Source organism: Malus sylvestris, chromosome 15 (assembly GCF_916048215.2).
Source record: "Malus sylvestris chromosome 15, drMalSylv7.2, whole genome shotgun sequence".
Classification (NCBI taxonomy): Eukaryota; Viridiplantae; Streptophyta; class Magnoliopsida; order Rosales; family Rosaceae; genus Malus; species Malus sylvestris.
Window position 1 is genome coordinate 54,849,644 of NC_062274.1, and position 17,284 is coordinate 54,866,927.

The window sequence follows — 17,284 nt, forward strand, 5'->3', positions numbered from 1 at the left end:
TTAGTCCAAACTGGGATGGACCGTATGAAGTCATTGGCATCAGTCGCCCTGGCTCTTACACACTTAGAAGCTCCGATGGCAAGACCCTTGGCCATCCATGGAACGCTGATCACTTGAAGTACTACTACAAATAGACTCACGATGTACAAGTGTTGAGCTATAGCCGTTCGGCATCCTATGTAATGAAGGCCATTTGGCAATGAATTCAATAAAGAGGTAATTTAGCCAACTCAGCCCTCACTCTTTTACATTCCTAGCAAGGGAACACTCAAGTGTTGAAACCTCAAAGCAGATATATCCAACACGAAACAAAATCTAAGTATGTGTCGACAAGACTATACAAAGAAAGGAACAACCAAACAATGGCTTATATCCAAACAATAGATCTATTCATACATAGCCAAACATGCATTAATAATAGTGCAAACACTCATAAACACCTAAAATCCAAAACTCTCAAGCTTATAACATGGGCACATGTTATACACACATCAGACTACTACATCCAGAATACATGCAGATAGTAAAGACACTGCTATTCATTCTCATCTGAAGCCGAACCCCTGGCAGTATCATTCCGCGTCCTACCATCATCCTCTGCATCCCCAAGATCCTCTTCACCATGCTGAGTCTGTGCATCAGCACTACCTTCATTATCAGACTCATCTTCGCTGCTAGGATCAACAGCAAGGACAAATGTCTCGCCCTTTCGATGATGCTCATCTATATCTTCGTGGTATTTTCGAATAATGCTCCCATCATCATAACGATCAAGGACGGCCATCCATTTCCTTTTTTCAAAGCGAGCTTCTTGAGCACAGTAGGGTTTAATAGCAAGATGAAAGGTCGAAGAACTTAAGTATTCTTGCACAGCAGCCTCCCTTTCAGTTGGAATGCTCTTCTCCAGTTCAGAAATCTCAACTAAGGCACCATCCAATTCTCCCCTAACCTTGGATACTTCCAAGGTAGCCACCTCAAACTGTTTTTTAGTTGCCTCAAACAATTTCTTAAGCCTTAGGTTCTCACCATTTCGCCTTTTCAAGCTCTCCATGGTTTCATCCTTCAGTTGGAGAGCCTGAGTCAAAAGTCCCTTATTCCTTCGGGCCTCGTCCACAAGCTGCTTATTCTCCTTCAGTTTTGCCTTGTACCGCTCAACCTCTTGCAGTCTGTCGTGATACTCGGCCATGACCTGCATGGCAAGACGATCATCACTACCTAAATAATGATAATAAAGAGGAAAAAGTAAGGAAATGACAAAGTAACACTCACATATGAAGACAGCTTCAACATCCGGTCGCAATCCGATTCATCCTTAGCTAAGGGCTCTCCGAGCTCATCGAAGGCGAATCGACGCCCTGCCAAGCAATTGTTGATATCCCCAAAATCCTTTGGCCGCGTGGCAACCCTCAAGTCCTTCCACGGGACACTGCCAGCTCTTTCCTTGCCTTTCCCCTCATGGCGGGAACCAGGATCACTTTCCTGGACAGCGTGCTCCATAGTAAGAGGATGAGGCAACAGTCGGCTCCCTTCTCCTGCAACTACGGCAGTAGCATTATCAACGGTCTCGACTCCAGTCTTCCTAAAGGCAGGCCCCTTAAGGACCCCATCTTGGGACTTAGGTCTAACGGATGGTTCCCCTCGGAACTTATGAATTTTCTTATGCGGTAGGATGTCTTCCGAAGGAACTAACACTGGTGCTTTCCTTTTATGGGTGCTAGTCCCTGTTTTCTTGCTTACCTTCTCCACTGCATAAGGAAAATCAAAATAAGAAATACAACTTTCCAAATAAAGTAAGGAATTGAGCTAAGTTTACATGAAGGATACAACTTACTCGATCGTCCCTGGCTCTCGGAAACTAAGGGTTGGAAACCGTACCGACGAAATAAGGGTCGTAGCTTGCTTAAGTGTCTATCCTCTTTGGGCACCCTCAACACCTTCTCTATGTCAGATAGCTCCTGCCCAAACAGTTGGATGGTGCCCCGCGTCACTACATGAAGCAAAGTGTTAGAAGCAAGAAAAGACCACAACAAATAGCAAATAGTACGAACGGTTGATACGTTACAACCTACAGTCTGGAAGTGAGTAAGCACACGTCGCTCAGGCGTGACACCCTTATCATACTCCCAATCATTATACAGAAAGCACCAACGGTTTTTCCATGTGTAGTATGCCTTTTTCTTACCATACACAATACGCTCTCTCTCACTCCGACATGCACACTCGGCATAACCAGTGCATGATTTTGCTGGGCGCATCTTGTAACAGTAACGCCACTGATGGAAGGAAGGCTCACACAACCCACACTCCATCCAAATGATATAAAATCCAATCAAAGTATCCCAGAAACCAGGATTGAGTTGCCCAGGTGCATATCCGATCAAAGATAACATCTTTTGCAACCACGGATGTAAAGGTAGTCTCACCCCTAAAGTCAGTAATATTTGGGTGTAGAACATAACATGACCCTGGGGAGGCTCAGAAGGCCATTCTTCATCATGTACCAAACGTATCCCTACACTACGAGGGATATTACATGACTGCCTTAGCGCCTCAACCTGCTTCTCATTATCTAACAAGTTATTCTTTAGATGGTCTGCTGTGAACTCAGAGCGAACTATGGGTATGGCATCAAAAACAACCCCCTCACCCAACGCCATGGAGGAAGAACTAGCAATAGCTAAAGTTTGACGGTTGGGAAGATCATCCAATGTTTCTCTAGTACCGGACTCTAACAAAGACCCTGAAGACTCCGACATTGCAGACTCAGACTTAGAGCTAAAGCTAGAAGAGCCCTCATCACTAGAACTTCCAGGCTCTGACATCTACAATAAGAAGAAACAAATTCTATCACTACATGCATGATCAAAACATAAGGAAGTTCCTATATTACCCACATGAAGATGGTGCAAAGCGATGCCGGAACCCTTCTCAATCAGAAAGCAATCCGTCTTCCACAGTCACTACAAAACAAGCAAATGAAGACCGTGTCAAGCGCCAAAAAAAAAAAAAAAAAAAAAAAAAAAAAAAAAACAGCTTCATCCAAAAAAGCTTCAACTGAAAAGCTTCACCTCCAAAGCTTCACCCACAAAGCTTCACCTCAAAAGCTTCACCCACAAAGCTTCACCCAAAAAAGCTTCACCCACAAAGCTTCACCCAAAAAAAGCTTCACCCGAAAAGCTTCACCCCCAAAGCTTCACTTAAAAAAGCTTCACCTCCAAAGCTTCACCCACAAAGCTTCACCTAAAAAGCTTCACCCACAAAGCTTCACCCAAAAAAGCTTCACCCGAAAAGCTTCACCTCCAAAGCTTCACCCACAAAGCTTCACCTCAAAAGCTTCACCCACAAAGCTTCACCCAAAAAAGCTTCACCCGAAAAGCTTCACCTCCAAAGCTTCACAAGGGCCCAAAGCTTCACTTAAAAAAGCTTCACCTACAAAGCTTCACCTAAAAAAGCTTCACCTAGAAAGCTTCATCTACATACTTTCACCATCAAAGCTTCACCATCAAAGCTTCACCTAGAAAGCTTCATCTACAAAGCTTCATCTACAAAGCTTCACCATCAAAGCTTCACCTAGAAAGCTTCAACACCAAAGCTTCACCTACAAAGCTTCAACACAAAACCTTGCTCCAAATAAACAAATTTTGTTCACACAACCTAAACATTTTTTGTTTTACACCCACAAGGGCCCAAAATCTTCCTTCTTATTTATTCACTTATATATGTTCCCAAACATATTATGATAGATCAAATAATAATTCAAAGTCCAAAATTTAGTTATGGACAAAAATACAAGCAATTCACCAGTACTGAAGTTGCTACAAAAACTGGAATCTTCCCCAGCCTAGAAATCCAACAAAGCTTCGCCTCCTTTTCTCTATCAAATTTTTGCAGCTGCTGCTTCTCTCCAATGGAGCTGAATTTTGGACACCCTCTAGTTCTTGAGCAGATGAACAACTTTCAAGAAGGAACCATTTCTGTTTGAGCCACGGAAATTAAAGTGTTGAAGCTCCAAGCATGACAGTCGGATTCTTGCAGATTTCGAAGCTGCTGTGATGTTTCGAAGATCTGGAAATATTTAACCATTAGTTCATTCTGAATTTTTGATATGTTATGAAAGAGACGATGAGGAACAACTTCAATGAAGAAAGCATGCTGATCTGAACAATAGAAAATAGAGTTTCAAAGCTCACAACAAATCTGACAGGTTGACAGAAAAATAATAACCAGTCATTCATCATACCTGGATTTCTGGAGTTATACTTCTCCGAGGGATCTCAAATTTGGATATGTTGAAGTTCACAAGCTGAGGAACAACTTCAATGAAGAAAGCATGCTGATCTGAGCAAGAGAAAATAGAGTTTCAAGGCTCACAACAAATCTGACGGGTTGACAGAAAAATAATAACCAGTCATTCATCATACCTGAATTTCTTGAGTTATACAGCTCCGAGGGATCTCAAATTTGGATATGTTGTAGTTCACAAGCTGAGGAACAACTTCAATGAAGAAAGCATGCTTATTTGAGCAAGAGAAAATAGAGTTTCAAAGCTCACAACAAATCTGACGGGTTGACAGACAAATGATAAACAGTCACTCATCATACCTGGATTTCTGGAGTTATACTGCTCCGAGGGACCTCAAATTTGGATATGTTGTAGTTCACAAGTTAAGGAACAACTTCGATGAAGAAAGTATGTTGATCTGAGCAAGAGAAAATGGAGTTTTTGAAGCTCACAACAAGTCTGACGCGTTGATATACAAATGACGAACAATCACTCATCATACCTGAATTTCTGGAGTTGTACTGCTCCGATGGATCTCCAATTCGGATATGTTGTAGTTCACGAGCTAAGGAACAACTTTCATGAAGATGGTTTTGCGATCTGAGCCACAGAAAATGGTGTTATATTGAAGAAAAGCTAAAGGAAGACTAAAGCAAAGCAAAAGAGAAGCTAAAGGAAGACAAAATCATGGCACATGATAATGAGTCATACCCTACCCCTCATTCAGCTCCATTCGAATACACCCATGTAAATGACACAAGAAAAAGGGAGGGAGTAAAAAAAAAAAAAAAAAAAAGTTCCTAGGCCTCCACTTCTTTGGGCCTAACACATCTTCATAACAAAAAACAATATATGAAGAAAGAGCCCTGGGTTACCACTTCGAAAAGAAACAAGTGAAGTTTTCCTACTCATGACATTGACTACTAGCTAGACACCTCATTCGGCAACTCTCTTCGCCTGAAGACTTGGGGGACTCCCACCATATGCTACTGCACCTTGATACTCGGCAGTCTCACAACCACTCAGTGACTTGGATTTTTCAAGTCTCCAACCGAGAAGTTTTCCTCACTCGGGAAATTAAGGGAACACTACCTCAAACTACATGCTCCACTCACAAAGCTTCAACAATACAGGTTTCAACAAAAGCAAAAAATTCAAAGAACTTTATGAAGAAGGCTTTGGTGTATTTAACACAATATGTTGAAATGAAGCAAAGCTTATTTATTAATATTTTCGATAAGCCACAAATATGTACATATACATGAGTCAAAATAAACAAACAAAAGGGAGCCTTCACAAAGGTTGCTTAGGGGAAGTCTCAGCAGTCGGTAGAGCCCCAGAAAGAGAAAGCACCGGAGGGTGGTTATCCGGAGCCTCAGTACTTGACAAAACCCCAGAAGGAGGAGGCATTGGAGGTTCATCATTTGAAGCTTCATTACCAGGTACAGCCCCAGAGGACGAAGGCAATAAATGCCTTTGGAACAAACCCACAAACCGCTGATGATCAAGTAAAACCTTACCATCAGATTCCTTCATCTGGTCAAGCTTCCTCTTCATGTTTGTAGCATAGTCATGGGCGAGCCGGTGCAACTGCTTATTCTCATGCTTGAGCCCTCTAATCTCCTGTTTGAGACTCATCACTTCAGCAGCCAATGATTCAACTTGGCGGGTTCTAGCAAATAGGCGTTGGGCCATATTAGACACAGAACCTGCACACTGAACACTAAGAGCCAGAGAGTCCTTAACAGCCAACTCATCAGACCGTTTGGAAAGTAGTCTGTTATCTTTGGGAGTGAGAAGGTTCCTGGCCACCACTGCAGCGGTCATATCATTCTTCATCACAGAATCCCCAACGGTAAGAGGACCAGTAGGGGATATGAAGGATGGGCGCCATATGTTGTCTGGAGAAGGCGTGGCTGTCTCTTCTCCAAGGTTCAAGTCAAAACGACGGTCGGAGGGTCCAGACATTTTCAAATGTGTTGAAGAAGGAAGAGGTCAGACAAATCAAGATCTTAGAAGTGCAAGAAATGAGCTTCTACTGGTAGAGATTCAAGTGTGCTGTGGAACTTAATGCCAGCCTCTATAAAAATCTGCACTCGACGGAGCTTCAGAAATCGAAGAGGCGTTTGCTTTCTCAAAAGCTGGGCTGCTCAGAGACCACGAGGGCCGATCTCAGAAATCGAAGAGGCGTTTGCTTTTTCAAAAGCTGGGCTGCTCAGAGACCACGAGGGCCGATCTCAGAAATCGAAGAAGCACCTGCTTTTTCAGCCTCGTCAGCACCTGTCACATGCACAATCAGCTTTGCGGAAATTACGGGCAATCTGTCGAAGATTTCTGGTGAAGTAGAAAGCACGTGAATCTTACTGTTCAATCACCGCTCTCCATATGCACCATCAACTCCTCGGGTACCACATATAACTTAGTCAAAGATCTCTGACAAAGTTTAGGCACGAGAATTTCGAAGTTCCAGCTACCCTACTATTACCCATAAGGGTAAAGGAACAGCACCACTGCTTGACAACTGGAAAGTCCCTATGTGTGTCGACCTCCGTGTTTTGCGGCAAGACAGGTTGGCAAGAACGTCCAACCTTTACTCACATTCGAGAAAAGACTCCCAACATAATTACTTTCTCAAAAACCGGAGTAGCACCGCTTTCCGAATCTCGAGAGTCAGATCCTCGACGGGATTGCTTCTTCGAAAGCCGAAGAGGCACAACTCTCAGAACTTCGAGAGCCAGATTTCCTTAGATAAAGCTTGTCTGTAATCTTCACACGTAATATCAGCTTTCCAGATACCACATACCACTTTTTCAAAGTGCTCTGACAAAATTAAAACACGTGAAGCTGGCAGCTCCCACTACATTGCTGTGACCAAGAAGGGTAAAGGAATAGCATTACTACTTGTTATTGGGAAATCCCTATATACATTGACCTCCCTCCTCAACGGACAGGCAAACCTGCAAAAATGCTCAACCCTTTCTCGCATTCGAAAAGGCACCCTCAACATAACCTCTCGAAATACTCAGCTTTATTTCCCCCCGATAATACCTCAGCAAATAAGCCACACCAAGAACAAGAGTATCTCATATCATCAGGGTCGAAAGCAAGAGTATCCCATATCATGCTTTCTCCCTGTCTTTGTCTTTGTCCTTGTCCACACCTGCAGGACAAGGAGAAAGAGAGCAGTCAGTCGGAACCTGAAATCAAACCTCCAATTTGGAACTGACTGCCTGGAGCCTTTGCCTGGTTGCTTACTTAGCATTGCTCTCGAGTACTCATCCTCAACTGCTGTCAAGGTCACGAATTCCACCGGCAAATACCTCATGACAGTTGATCAGATATTGGCTCTTTACACTGAAGCTGCCAAACGGGGATGAGTCACTATGAAGGAATGTTCTGAAGGACCATTTAAATGCAAAGGTTGCACACCACTTCTGCCATGCAAAAGATTGAAGCAGAAGGTTCAACGGTGGGCTGAAACAGATCACTACAGCACGACACCTTTCCAGATCACATTCATTATTCCGTCAACAGCAAAAGTATCCCATATCATCAAGGTCGAACGTACTCTAGATTTGATGGACTTTGTTTGTACCATACTTGACCAATCCCGAAACTACCGAGCACCGGCCAACGCTATACTGTCAAGGACCCAGAAGAGTTCCCCTCCGACCAGGAGGCCAATCACTACTCGACACGTGTCAAGATTAGAAGCCAATCAGAGCGCAGCACGTGTCGACATCAAGAACCAATCACAACATGACACATGTCAATGTGACAAAGCTACAAGTTTTTCTATAAATAGGGGTCATTCCCCCACAATATTGCCTAATGCCATTTTGTGTTAAATCATTCACAAGAACTCACTAAATTGAGAGCTTGATCCTTTGTACTTGTGTAAGCCCTTCACTACTAATAAGAACTCCTCTACTCCGTGGACGTAGCCAATCTGGGTGAACCACGTACATCCTGTGTTTGCTTCTCTGTCTCTATTCATTCACGTACTTATCCTCACTAGTGACTGAAGCAACTAAGCAACCAAGCGAAGGTCACAAAACCTGACACTTTCTGTTGTTCCAAGACCTCCGGTTTTGTGCATCAACATTTGGCGCCGTCTGTGGGAAACGACACTTATTCCTACTCTCTTCAGCTGTGTCAAGCTGGTTTCTATCATTCGTACACTTTCTTTTGACCAGGCATCCCTCTCCAGCATGGGAAGCGAAGGAAGCCACAGCACACAGAATGACACCCCCCTTGCACATAGTGCGAAACAACGAAAGAAGGAAGGAAAACGAGTTCTTCTTCAAGCTAAAGTCGATGAGTTGGAAGCTCAGAACAACAAGATAGCAATGAAGAATGAGGTCCTCCAGGAGCAATATGAGAAGCTCTTCGAGACACTCCACGAAGCTAGGCAAGCTCAGACACGCGAGCTTGTTGCCCCCGTGGAAGTCAACCATCAACTGGGTGCCCTCCAACATGGAGGGTCACATGCATTCGACATAGATATCCCTGATAGGGAACAGATTACCCCTCGACTTGATAATCAACATGAGGCTTCTCTTAACCCAGTTGCTTCAACCCGAACCATGAGAAGTGGAGGGAGACACCTCTTTACTGAAGGGGCAGAAGGATCAAAAGCCGTCTTTCGCGATTGTCGGGATTTCCTGAAGCAACGTCGAGAGAATTCCATCCATATATGCTCAAAGATTAATGACCCAAGGATTTCTGAGAGACTCGGTCCCCTGCCACGGCCCAAGCCGGCCACCAATTTGGGGAAGGGGCAACAAGTCCCAGAGAGACATGAGGGTACAGGGGACTCAGAGGTGTTCCGACAGACATACCCTGGAAGCCAGTACAGCGAGTCCAGGGAAAAATCACATGCCCTTGATCAAACCTTCCTAATTCCAAGAGGAGATGGAGATTTACGAAAGAAAGCTCCAGTGACACATAACTCCGCTCAGGACCCCCTTGTCCTACAACTTCTTGAGGAAGTAAACAAGTTGAAGGCTGAACGTCAGGCTGAAATACCTGACTGGAACCAACCCAGGCCTGGCCCTCTTACAAGGAGGATCCTCAACACCCCCCTTCAAGCAAAGACAAAGCAAAAGCTTGGCTTGCAACTTTATACTGGAAAAGAGGACCCGATTGAACACCTTAACCTCTTTGAGTCCACCATGGCATACCGGATGCACACCGACGAAGAGCGATGTCTTCTCTTCCCCTCCACCCTCTCTGGTGGAGCTCTAAATTGGTATTGTCGTCTTACACCTGAGACGGTAGACTCATTTGAGGAATTGAGGAAACTATTTGTTTCCCAACACATTTTCCAAACCGATCGCTTGCACTCTGCAGATGACTTGTACACTATCCGCCAGAAGCCAGACGAGTCATTACGTATGTATGCTGGCCGCTTCAGCCATGAATACTCCCGGTGTGCCGAAGCAGATGACAAGACTGCCCTCAAAGCCTTCACGGCAGGCCTACGTGATTGTTTCTTTAAATACATGATCAATGCCAATACTTGGAAGACTTACTCTGAGGTGATGGCGCAGGCTTATAACCATGCCTCCGGCGAGGCAAAGACATATCAGGAGAAACCCCCTACAACCATCCTTTATCAACAAGTGGGAGGTGGAAGCCAGACTCACCTAAATGAGAAGACCTCGACTTCCCAAACAGCAGTGGCACCTCCCCATGCCTTGCATAATGCTTCACCGAATCAACAGACATATCAATTTCAAGGCAAGAGGAAGGATTTCCATCCTCACCACTCTCCTTTCAGTAAAAAGAGTAAGGGACACTATCCCGATAACCAAGGGTATCGCCACAATAACGCTCGCCCCCAGGCAGTCAATGCAGTGGGTCAAACCCGCGTCAAGATACCCCCTACCCCAAGGTATGAGACATACACGCCCTTGAATGCCACATGCGCGGCCATTTACCCCAGCATAGCTCACCTGATACCAAAGCCAAAGCCGAGGCACCCAGATTACACGCCCCCGAATAACGCGGGCACGTTTTGTTGCTACCATGAGCATAACGGCCATGATAGCGAGAAATGTATCATCCTCCGTGATCGTATTGAAGCTTTGGCACGAGAAGGAAAAATTGATCAATTCCTTCTTCACCCTCAAAGGGATAACCGTAACCAACGCCAGGTGAATGTCATATATTCCATAAGCGGCGGCACACCCATATCTGAATCTTCCAATAGGGCCATGAAAAACAGTGAACGAAGTCTGAGGCCTGGTCACCAAGTGTTTCACGTGGAAGACATCAGGGGAGGGAAGTATCAAAAACCTAACTGGGATCCGATATGTTTCTACCCTGAGGAAGAAAGAGGCATCATCTACCCTCATAACGACCCATTGATCGTGGAGGCTCACATAGCCAACTTTGATGTTCGACGAATCCTCGTAGACACAGGGGCTTCGGTCAATATCATGTTTGCCGAAGCTTTCAGGGCACTCAGTGTAGCTGAACACTTGCTCGATCGCTCGATTTCTCCTCTGATAAGCTTCTCCGGTGATATCGTGCAACCCTTAGGGAGCATACATTTACCCTTTACTATTGGTACAGGCCCTTACACGGCTACCATTACCACTAACTTCCTAGTGGTTGACTGCCCAACGGCATACAATGTCATCTTTGGGCGCACAGGCATCAATGATCTCAAGGCTATGGTATCCACGCATATGCTGTTGATGAAATTTCCAACCCCCCATGGCAACGGCTACATCAGAGGAGATCAGCTTAGTGCACGATCATGTTACAACACTTCAGTTAAGCAACAACACTTGCCCGGACCCAAGGAAACCCTGTCTGTACATGACCAAGTCACAAAGACCAGCCTAGATGAAGCGAACTTGGATCTTCCTGATAACAACAATCAACCCGATGATCCTCGAGATGACTCTTTCACCCAGCAAGCCCAACCTGCTGAAGAGTTGGAGAAGGTACCTATCTCAAGAGATTATCCAGATCGCATGGTGAAGATTGGCACCACATTGTCACCACCCCTTCGGTTAGCATTGATATCTTTTTTGAAAGAGAACACTGAAGTCTTCGCCTGGTCATACGAGGACATGCCAGGCATCTCTCCCGATGTCATCTGTCATCGTTTGAGTATTGACCCCAAGATCAAGCCGGTGAGACAGAAGCGAAGATCTTATGACGCTGAACGATACGAGGCAATGAAAGCAGAAGTTGAAAAACTCAAAGGCATAGGCTTTGTCCGCGAAGTCAATTACCCGACATGGGTAGCAAATGTGGTCCTTGTTAAGAAAAATCCGACCAAAGAAAGTATTTTGCTTCAAAAGGTCTTGTGGAGAATGTGTGTTGACTACACCGACCTAAACAAAGGGTGTCCGAAAGATAGCTTCCCTCTTCCTCTTATTGACAGACTTATAGACTCTACGGCCGGGTGTGAACTCCTGAGCTTCATGGATGCTTACTCAGGATACAACCAAATCCTCATGAACCCTTCGGATCAAGAACACACAGCCTTCACTACCGACAGAGGACTATACTGCTATAAAGTTATGCCTTTCTGCCTAAAGAATGCAGGAGCGACTTATCAGAGACTAGTCAACTCAATGTTCGCCGAGCAGATTGGGAAGAGCATGGAAGTTTACGTTGATGATATGTTAGTCAAAAGCAAACATGCTGACCAACACATCACCAACCTATCTGAAACTTTCACTATTTTGAAGAGGTATCGAATGAGGTTAAACCCCAACAAATGTGCCTTCGGCGTAGGCTCTGGCAAATTCTTAGGTTTCATGATTAGCCAACGAGGCATTGAAGCTAATCCCGAGAAGATCAAAGCAATCCTCGACATGAAGGAACCGGTAACTTCAAAGGACATCCAGAGCCTTACTGGCAAGGTGGCAGCCTTAACCAGGTTCATTTCTAAGGCCACAGACAAATGTGCTCCCTTTTTTAAAGCACTTAAGGGAAGTAGGAAGTACATTACATGGACTGATGAATGTGCCGAGGCATTCAAAAACCTCAAGGAGTACATGAGTAAAGCCCCTCTACTCTCCAAGCCCGAGGTAGGAGACATTCTCATTATCTACCTATCGGTATCAGCTTCAGCCGTAAGTTCCGTTCTCATTCGAAAGGATGGGAATATTGAGCGACCTGTCTACTACGCTAGCAAAGCCTTACAAGATGCGGAGACACGGTACTCTAACATTGAGAAATTGGCTCTGGCATTGGTCATGTCTGCTCGAAAACTCCGCCCTTACTTCCAAGCGCACTCCATCATCGTGCTTACCAATTATCCTCTTCGACAGATACTCCAAAGTCCTGACACTTCAGGGCGAATGATCAAATGGGCAATAGCGTTGGGTGAGTTTGACATCTCCTACCAACCAAAGCCAGCTGAGAAGGGCCAAGCAGTGGCAGACTTCATTGCCGACTTCACATATCCGGTTGACATTGCTTCTACACCTGAAGCAGTGGCTTCATTACCCTCGGAAGCTCAGAAAGTAGAATCAACGACCTCAGCATGGAGTCTGTATGTTGATGGCTCATCCAACCAACAGGGCTGTGGAGCGGGACTAGTCTTGACTACGCCCGACAAAGTAGCAATGGAGTATGCTCTTCGTTTCAAATTCAAGGCATCAAACAATGAGGCCGAGTATGAAGCCCTTCTAGCAGGATTACGTTTGGCCAAACACCTCGGGGTTAAACAAATTGATATTTTCAGTGACTCCCAATTAGTGGTCAACCAGGTTACCAACAACTTTGATGCTAAGGACAGCTCCATGGCAGCATATCTTGCGCAAACACAACTTTTGCTCAAGCACTTCCACTACCAGATCACCCAAGTTCCTCGAGCGGCAAACAGTCATGCAGACGCCCTGGCTCGCCTCGCCTCAGCTGTGGAAGACAAGATTGGAAGAAAAATTCATGTCGAACTGTTGGCAACACCAAGCACCATGGCCGCAGAAGTATGCAACTTACAACAGGGGGATAGTTGGATCACCCCGATCTATAATTTCCTTGCTCATGGCACCCTCCCAAATGATAAAGTCCAGGCTAAGCAAATTCGATACAAGTCTACCCGCTACCTGATCATCAATGATCAACTCTATAAGCGAGGTTTTAGCCTGCCATACTTAAGGTGTCTTACGCCTGCCGAGGCGGAAATCGTCCTTCGGGAAATACATGAGGGAGTCTGTGGAGATCATGCTGGATCTCGGTCTCTAGCACACAAGACTTTTCGCCAAGGATATTACTGGCCAACACTCCACCAGGATGCCATCAAAGTATCCCGCTCATGTGACAAATGTCAACGATATGCAACTATTCCTCATTCCCCTCCAGAGCCTCTTACTCCTATGATCAGCCCTTGGCCCTTCGCCCAGTGGGGACTTGATTTGATCGGCCCAATGCCGGCAGGGAAGGGCAAAGTCTGTTACGCAGTCGTTGCAGTGGACTACTTCACAAAGTGGGCTGAAGTAGAACCCTTGGCAACCATTACTGAGGCAAAGATAGAAGACTTCATGTGGAAGAACATCCTTTGTAGATTCGGCATTCCCAATGCGATAGTCACTGACAATGGGCGACAGTTTGACAACAAGAAGTTCAGGTTGTTCTGCTCTAAGTTCAACATCAGCTTATGCTTTGCCTCTCCAGCTCATCCCCAGTCTAATGGACAAGTTGAGGCCATCAACAAAATAATCAAGCGCACTTTGAAAACCAGCTTGGACAAAGCTAAAGGCTGTTGGCCAGAATTTGTACCCCAAGTTCTTTGGTCATATCGCACTTCATATCGGACTTCAACAGGAGAAACTCCATTCTCACTTGCCTTTGGCACAGAGGCGGTTGTCCCTGTTGAGCTCGAGCAAGCAACATTCCGAGTCCAGAACTACATTCAAAGTGAAAATGACAAACAACTCACCCTCAACTTGGATTTAGTCGAGGAACACAGAAACCAAGCTCACTTGAGGAATGTCGCCTACAAGCAGCGCATCTCCAACTATTATGACTCTAGGGTCAAGCTTCGTTCTTTCAAAATAGGAGACTGGGTCTTAAAGAAAAGATTACTCTGCGACAGAGTCCCGAGTGAAGGCACACTTAGTCCAAACTGGGATGGACCGTATGAAGTCATTGGCATCAGTCGCCCTGGCTCTTACACACTTAGAAGCTCCGATGGCAAGACCCTTGGCCATCCATGGAACGCTGATCACTTGAAGTACTACTACAAATAGACTCACGATGTACAAGTGTTGAGCTATAGCCGTTCGGCATCCTATGTAATGAAGGCCATTTGGCAATGAATTCAATAAAGAGGTAATTTAGCCAACTCAGCCCTCACTCTTTTACATTCCTAGCAAGGGAACACTCAAGTGTTGAAACCTCAAAGCAGATATATCCAACACGAAGCAAAATCTAAGTATGTGTCGACAAGACTATACAAAGAAAGGAACAACCAAACAATGGCTTATATCCAAACAATAGATCTATTCATACATAGCCAAACATGCATTAATAATAGTGCAAACACTCATAAACACCTAAAATCCAAAACTCTCAAGCTTATAACATGGGCACATGTTATACACACATCAGACTACTACATCCAGAATACATGCAGATAGTAAAGACACTGCTATTCATTCTCATCTGAAGCCGAGCCCCTGGCAGTATCACTCCGTGTCCTACCATCATCCTCTGCATCCCCAAGATCCTCTTCACCATGCTGAGTCTGTGCATCAGCACTACCTTCATTATCAGACTCATCTTCGCTGCTAGGATCAACAGCAAGGACAAATGTCTCGCCCTTTCGATGATGCTCATCTATATCTTCGTGGTATTTTCGAAGAATGCTCCCATCATCATAACGATCAAGGACGGCCATCCATTTCCTTTTTTCAAAGCGAGCTTCTTGAGCACAGTAGGGTTTAATAGCAAGATGAAAGGTCGAAGAACTTAAGTATTCTTGCACAGCAGCCTCCCTTTCAGTTGGAATGCTCTTCTCCAGTTCAGAAATCTCAACTAAGGCACCATCCAATTCTCCCCTAACCTTGGATACTTCCAAGGTAGCCACCTCCAACTGTTTTTTAGTTGCCTCAAACAATTTCTTAAGCCTTAGGTTCTCACCATTTCGCCTTTTCAAGCTCTCCATGGTTTCGTCCTTCAGTTGGAGGGCCTGAGTCAAAAGTCCCTTATTCCTCCGGGCCTCGTCCACAAGCTGCTTATTCTCCTTCAGTTTTGCCTTGTACCGCTCAACCTCTTGCAGTCTGTCGTGATACTCGGCCATGACATGCATGGCAAGACGATCATCACTACCTAAATAATGATAATAAAGAGGAAAAAGTAAGGAAATGACAAAGTAACACTCACATATGAAGACAGCTTCAACATCCGGTCGCAATCCGATTCATCCTTAGCTAAGGGCTCTCCGAGCTCATCGAAGGCGAATCGACGCCCTGCCAAGCAATTGTTGATATCCCCAAAATCCTTTGGCCGCGTGGCAACCCTCAAGTCCTTCCACGGGACACTGCCAGCTCTTTCCTTGCCTTTCCCCTCATGGCGGGAACCAGGATCACTTTCCTGGACAGTGTGCTCCATAGTAAGAGGATGAGGCAACAGTCGGCTCCCTTCTCCTGCAACTACGGCAGCAGCATTATCAACGGCCTCGACTCCAGTCTTCCTAAAGGCAGGCCCCTTAAGGACCACATATTGGGACTTAGGTCTAACGGATGGTTCCCCTCGGAACTTATGAATTTTCTTATGCGGTAGGATGTCTTCCGAAGGAACTAACACTGGTGCTTTCCTTTTATGGGTGCTAGTCCCTGTTTTCTTGCTTACCTTCTCCACTGCATAAGGAAAATCAAAATAAGAAATACAACTTTCCAAATAAAGTAAGGAATTGAGCTAAGTTTACATGAAGGATACAACTTACTCGATCGTCCCTGGCTCTCGGAAACTAAGGGTTGGAAACCGTACCGACGAAATAAGGGTCGTAGCTTGCTTAAGTGTCTATCCTCTTTGGGCACCCTCAACACCTTCTCTATGTCAGATAGCTCCTGCCCAAACAGTTGGATGGTGCCCCGCGTCACTACATGAAGCAAAGTGTTAGAAGCAAGAAAAGACCACAACAAATAGCAAATAGTACGAACGGTGGATACGTTACAACCTACAGTCTGGAAGTGAGTAAGCACACGTCGCTCAGGCGTGACACCCTTATCATACTCCCAATCATTATACAGAAAGCACCAACGGTTTTTCCATGTGTAGTATGCCTTTTTCTTACCATACACAATACGCTCTCTCTCACTCCGACATGCACACTCGGCATAACCAGTGCATGATTTTGCTGGGCGCATCTTGTAACAGTAACGCCACTGATGGAAGGAAGGCTCACACAACACACACTCCATCCAAATGATATAAAATCCAATCAAAGTATCCCAGAAACCAGGATTGAGTTGCCCAGGTGCATATCCGATCAAAGATAACATCTTTTGCAACCACGGATGTAAAGGTAGTCTCACCCCTAAAGTCAGTAATATCTGGGTGTAGAACATAACATGACCCTGGGGAGGCTCAGAAGGCCATTCTTCATCATGTACCAAACGTATCCCTACACTACGAGGGATATTACATGACTGCCTTAGCGCCTCAACCTGCTTCTCATTATCTAACAAGTTATTCTTTAGATGGTCTGCTGTGAACTCAGAGCGAACTATGGGTATGGCATCAAAAACAACCCCCTCACCCAACGCCATGGAGGAAGAACTAGCAATAGCTAAAGTTTGACGGTTGGGAAGATCATCCAATGTTTCTCTAGTACCGGACTCTAACAAAGACCCTGAAGACTCCGACATTGCAGACTCAGACTTAGAGCTAAAGCTAGAAGAGCCCTCATCACTAGAACTTCCAGGCTCTGACATCTACAATAAGAAGAAACAAATTCTATCACTACATGCATGATCAAAACATAAGGAAGTTCCTATATTACCCACATGAAGATGGTGCAAAGCGATG

At 45.1% G+C, this 17,284-nt stretch overlaps 1 protein-coding gene and 1 long non-coding RNA gene across 2 annotated transcripts; both read right to left on the reverse strand.

The window, feature by feature from the left end:
- Positions 1–297: 297 nt before the first annotated feature.
- LOC126603120 (uncharacterized) lies at positions 298–16,652 on the reverse strand. Its single transcript, XM_050269862.1, has 4 exons — positions 16,434–16,652; positions 16,200–16,355; positions 15,638–16,113; positions 298–1,189 (listed from the first exon to the last, which is right to left on the reverse strand). The coding sequence occupies exons 1-4, from the start codon at positions 16,621–16,623 to the stop codon at positions 536–538; spliced, it is 1,476 nt and encodes a 491-aa protein (XP_050125819.1). The 5' UTR covers positions 16,624–16,652; the 3' UTR covers positions 298–535.
- LOC126605281 (uncharacterized) lies at positions 3,640–5,003 on the reverse strand. The gene is made up of 4 exons (XR_007616900.1): positions 4,785–5,003; positions 4,603–4,700; positions 4,241–4,338; positions 3,640–4,065 (listed from the first exon to the last, which is right to left on the reverse strand). It is a non-coding gene; the product is annotated as an uncharacterized LOC126605281 (long non-coding RNA).
- Positions 16,653–17,284: the final 632 nt, after the last annotated feature.

Excerpts from the sequence above, each read along its gene's own strand:
- LOC126603120 (XM_050269862.1), bottom strand. The coding sequence starts at position 16,623 with ATGCGCCCAGCAAAATCATGCACTGGTTATGCCGAGTGTGCATGTCGG. Across the intron at positions 16,114-16,199 it reads CGAGAGCCAGGGACGATCGA|TGGAGAAGGTAAGCAAGAAA; the intron begins GTAAGTTGTATC and ends TTCCTTATGCAG. Across the intron at positions 1,190-15,637 it reads TGTTGAAGCTGTCTTCATAT|GTCATGGCCGAGTATCACGA; the intron begins GTGAGTGTTACT and ends CTTGCCATGCAG.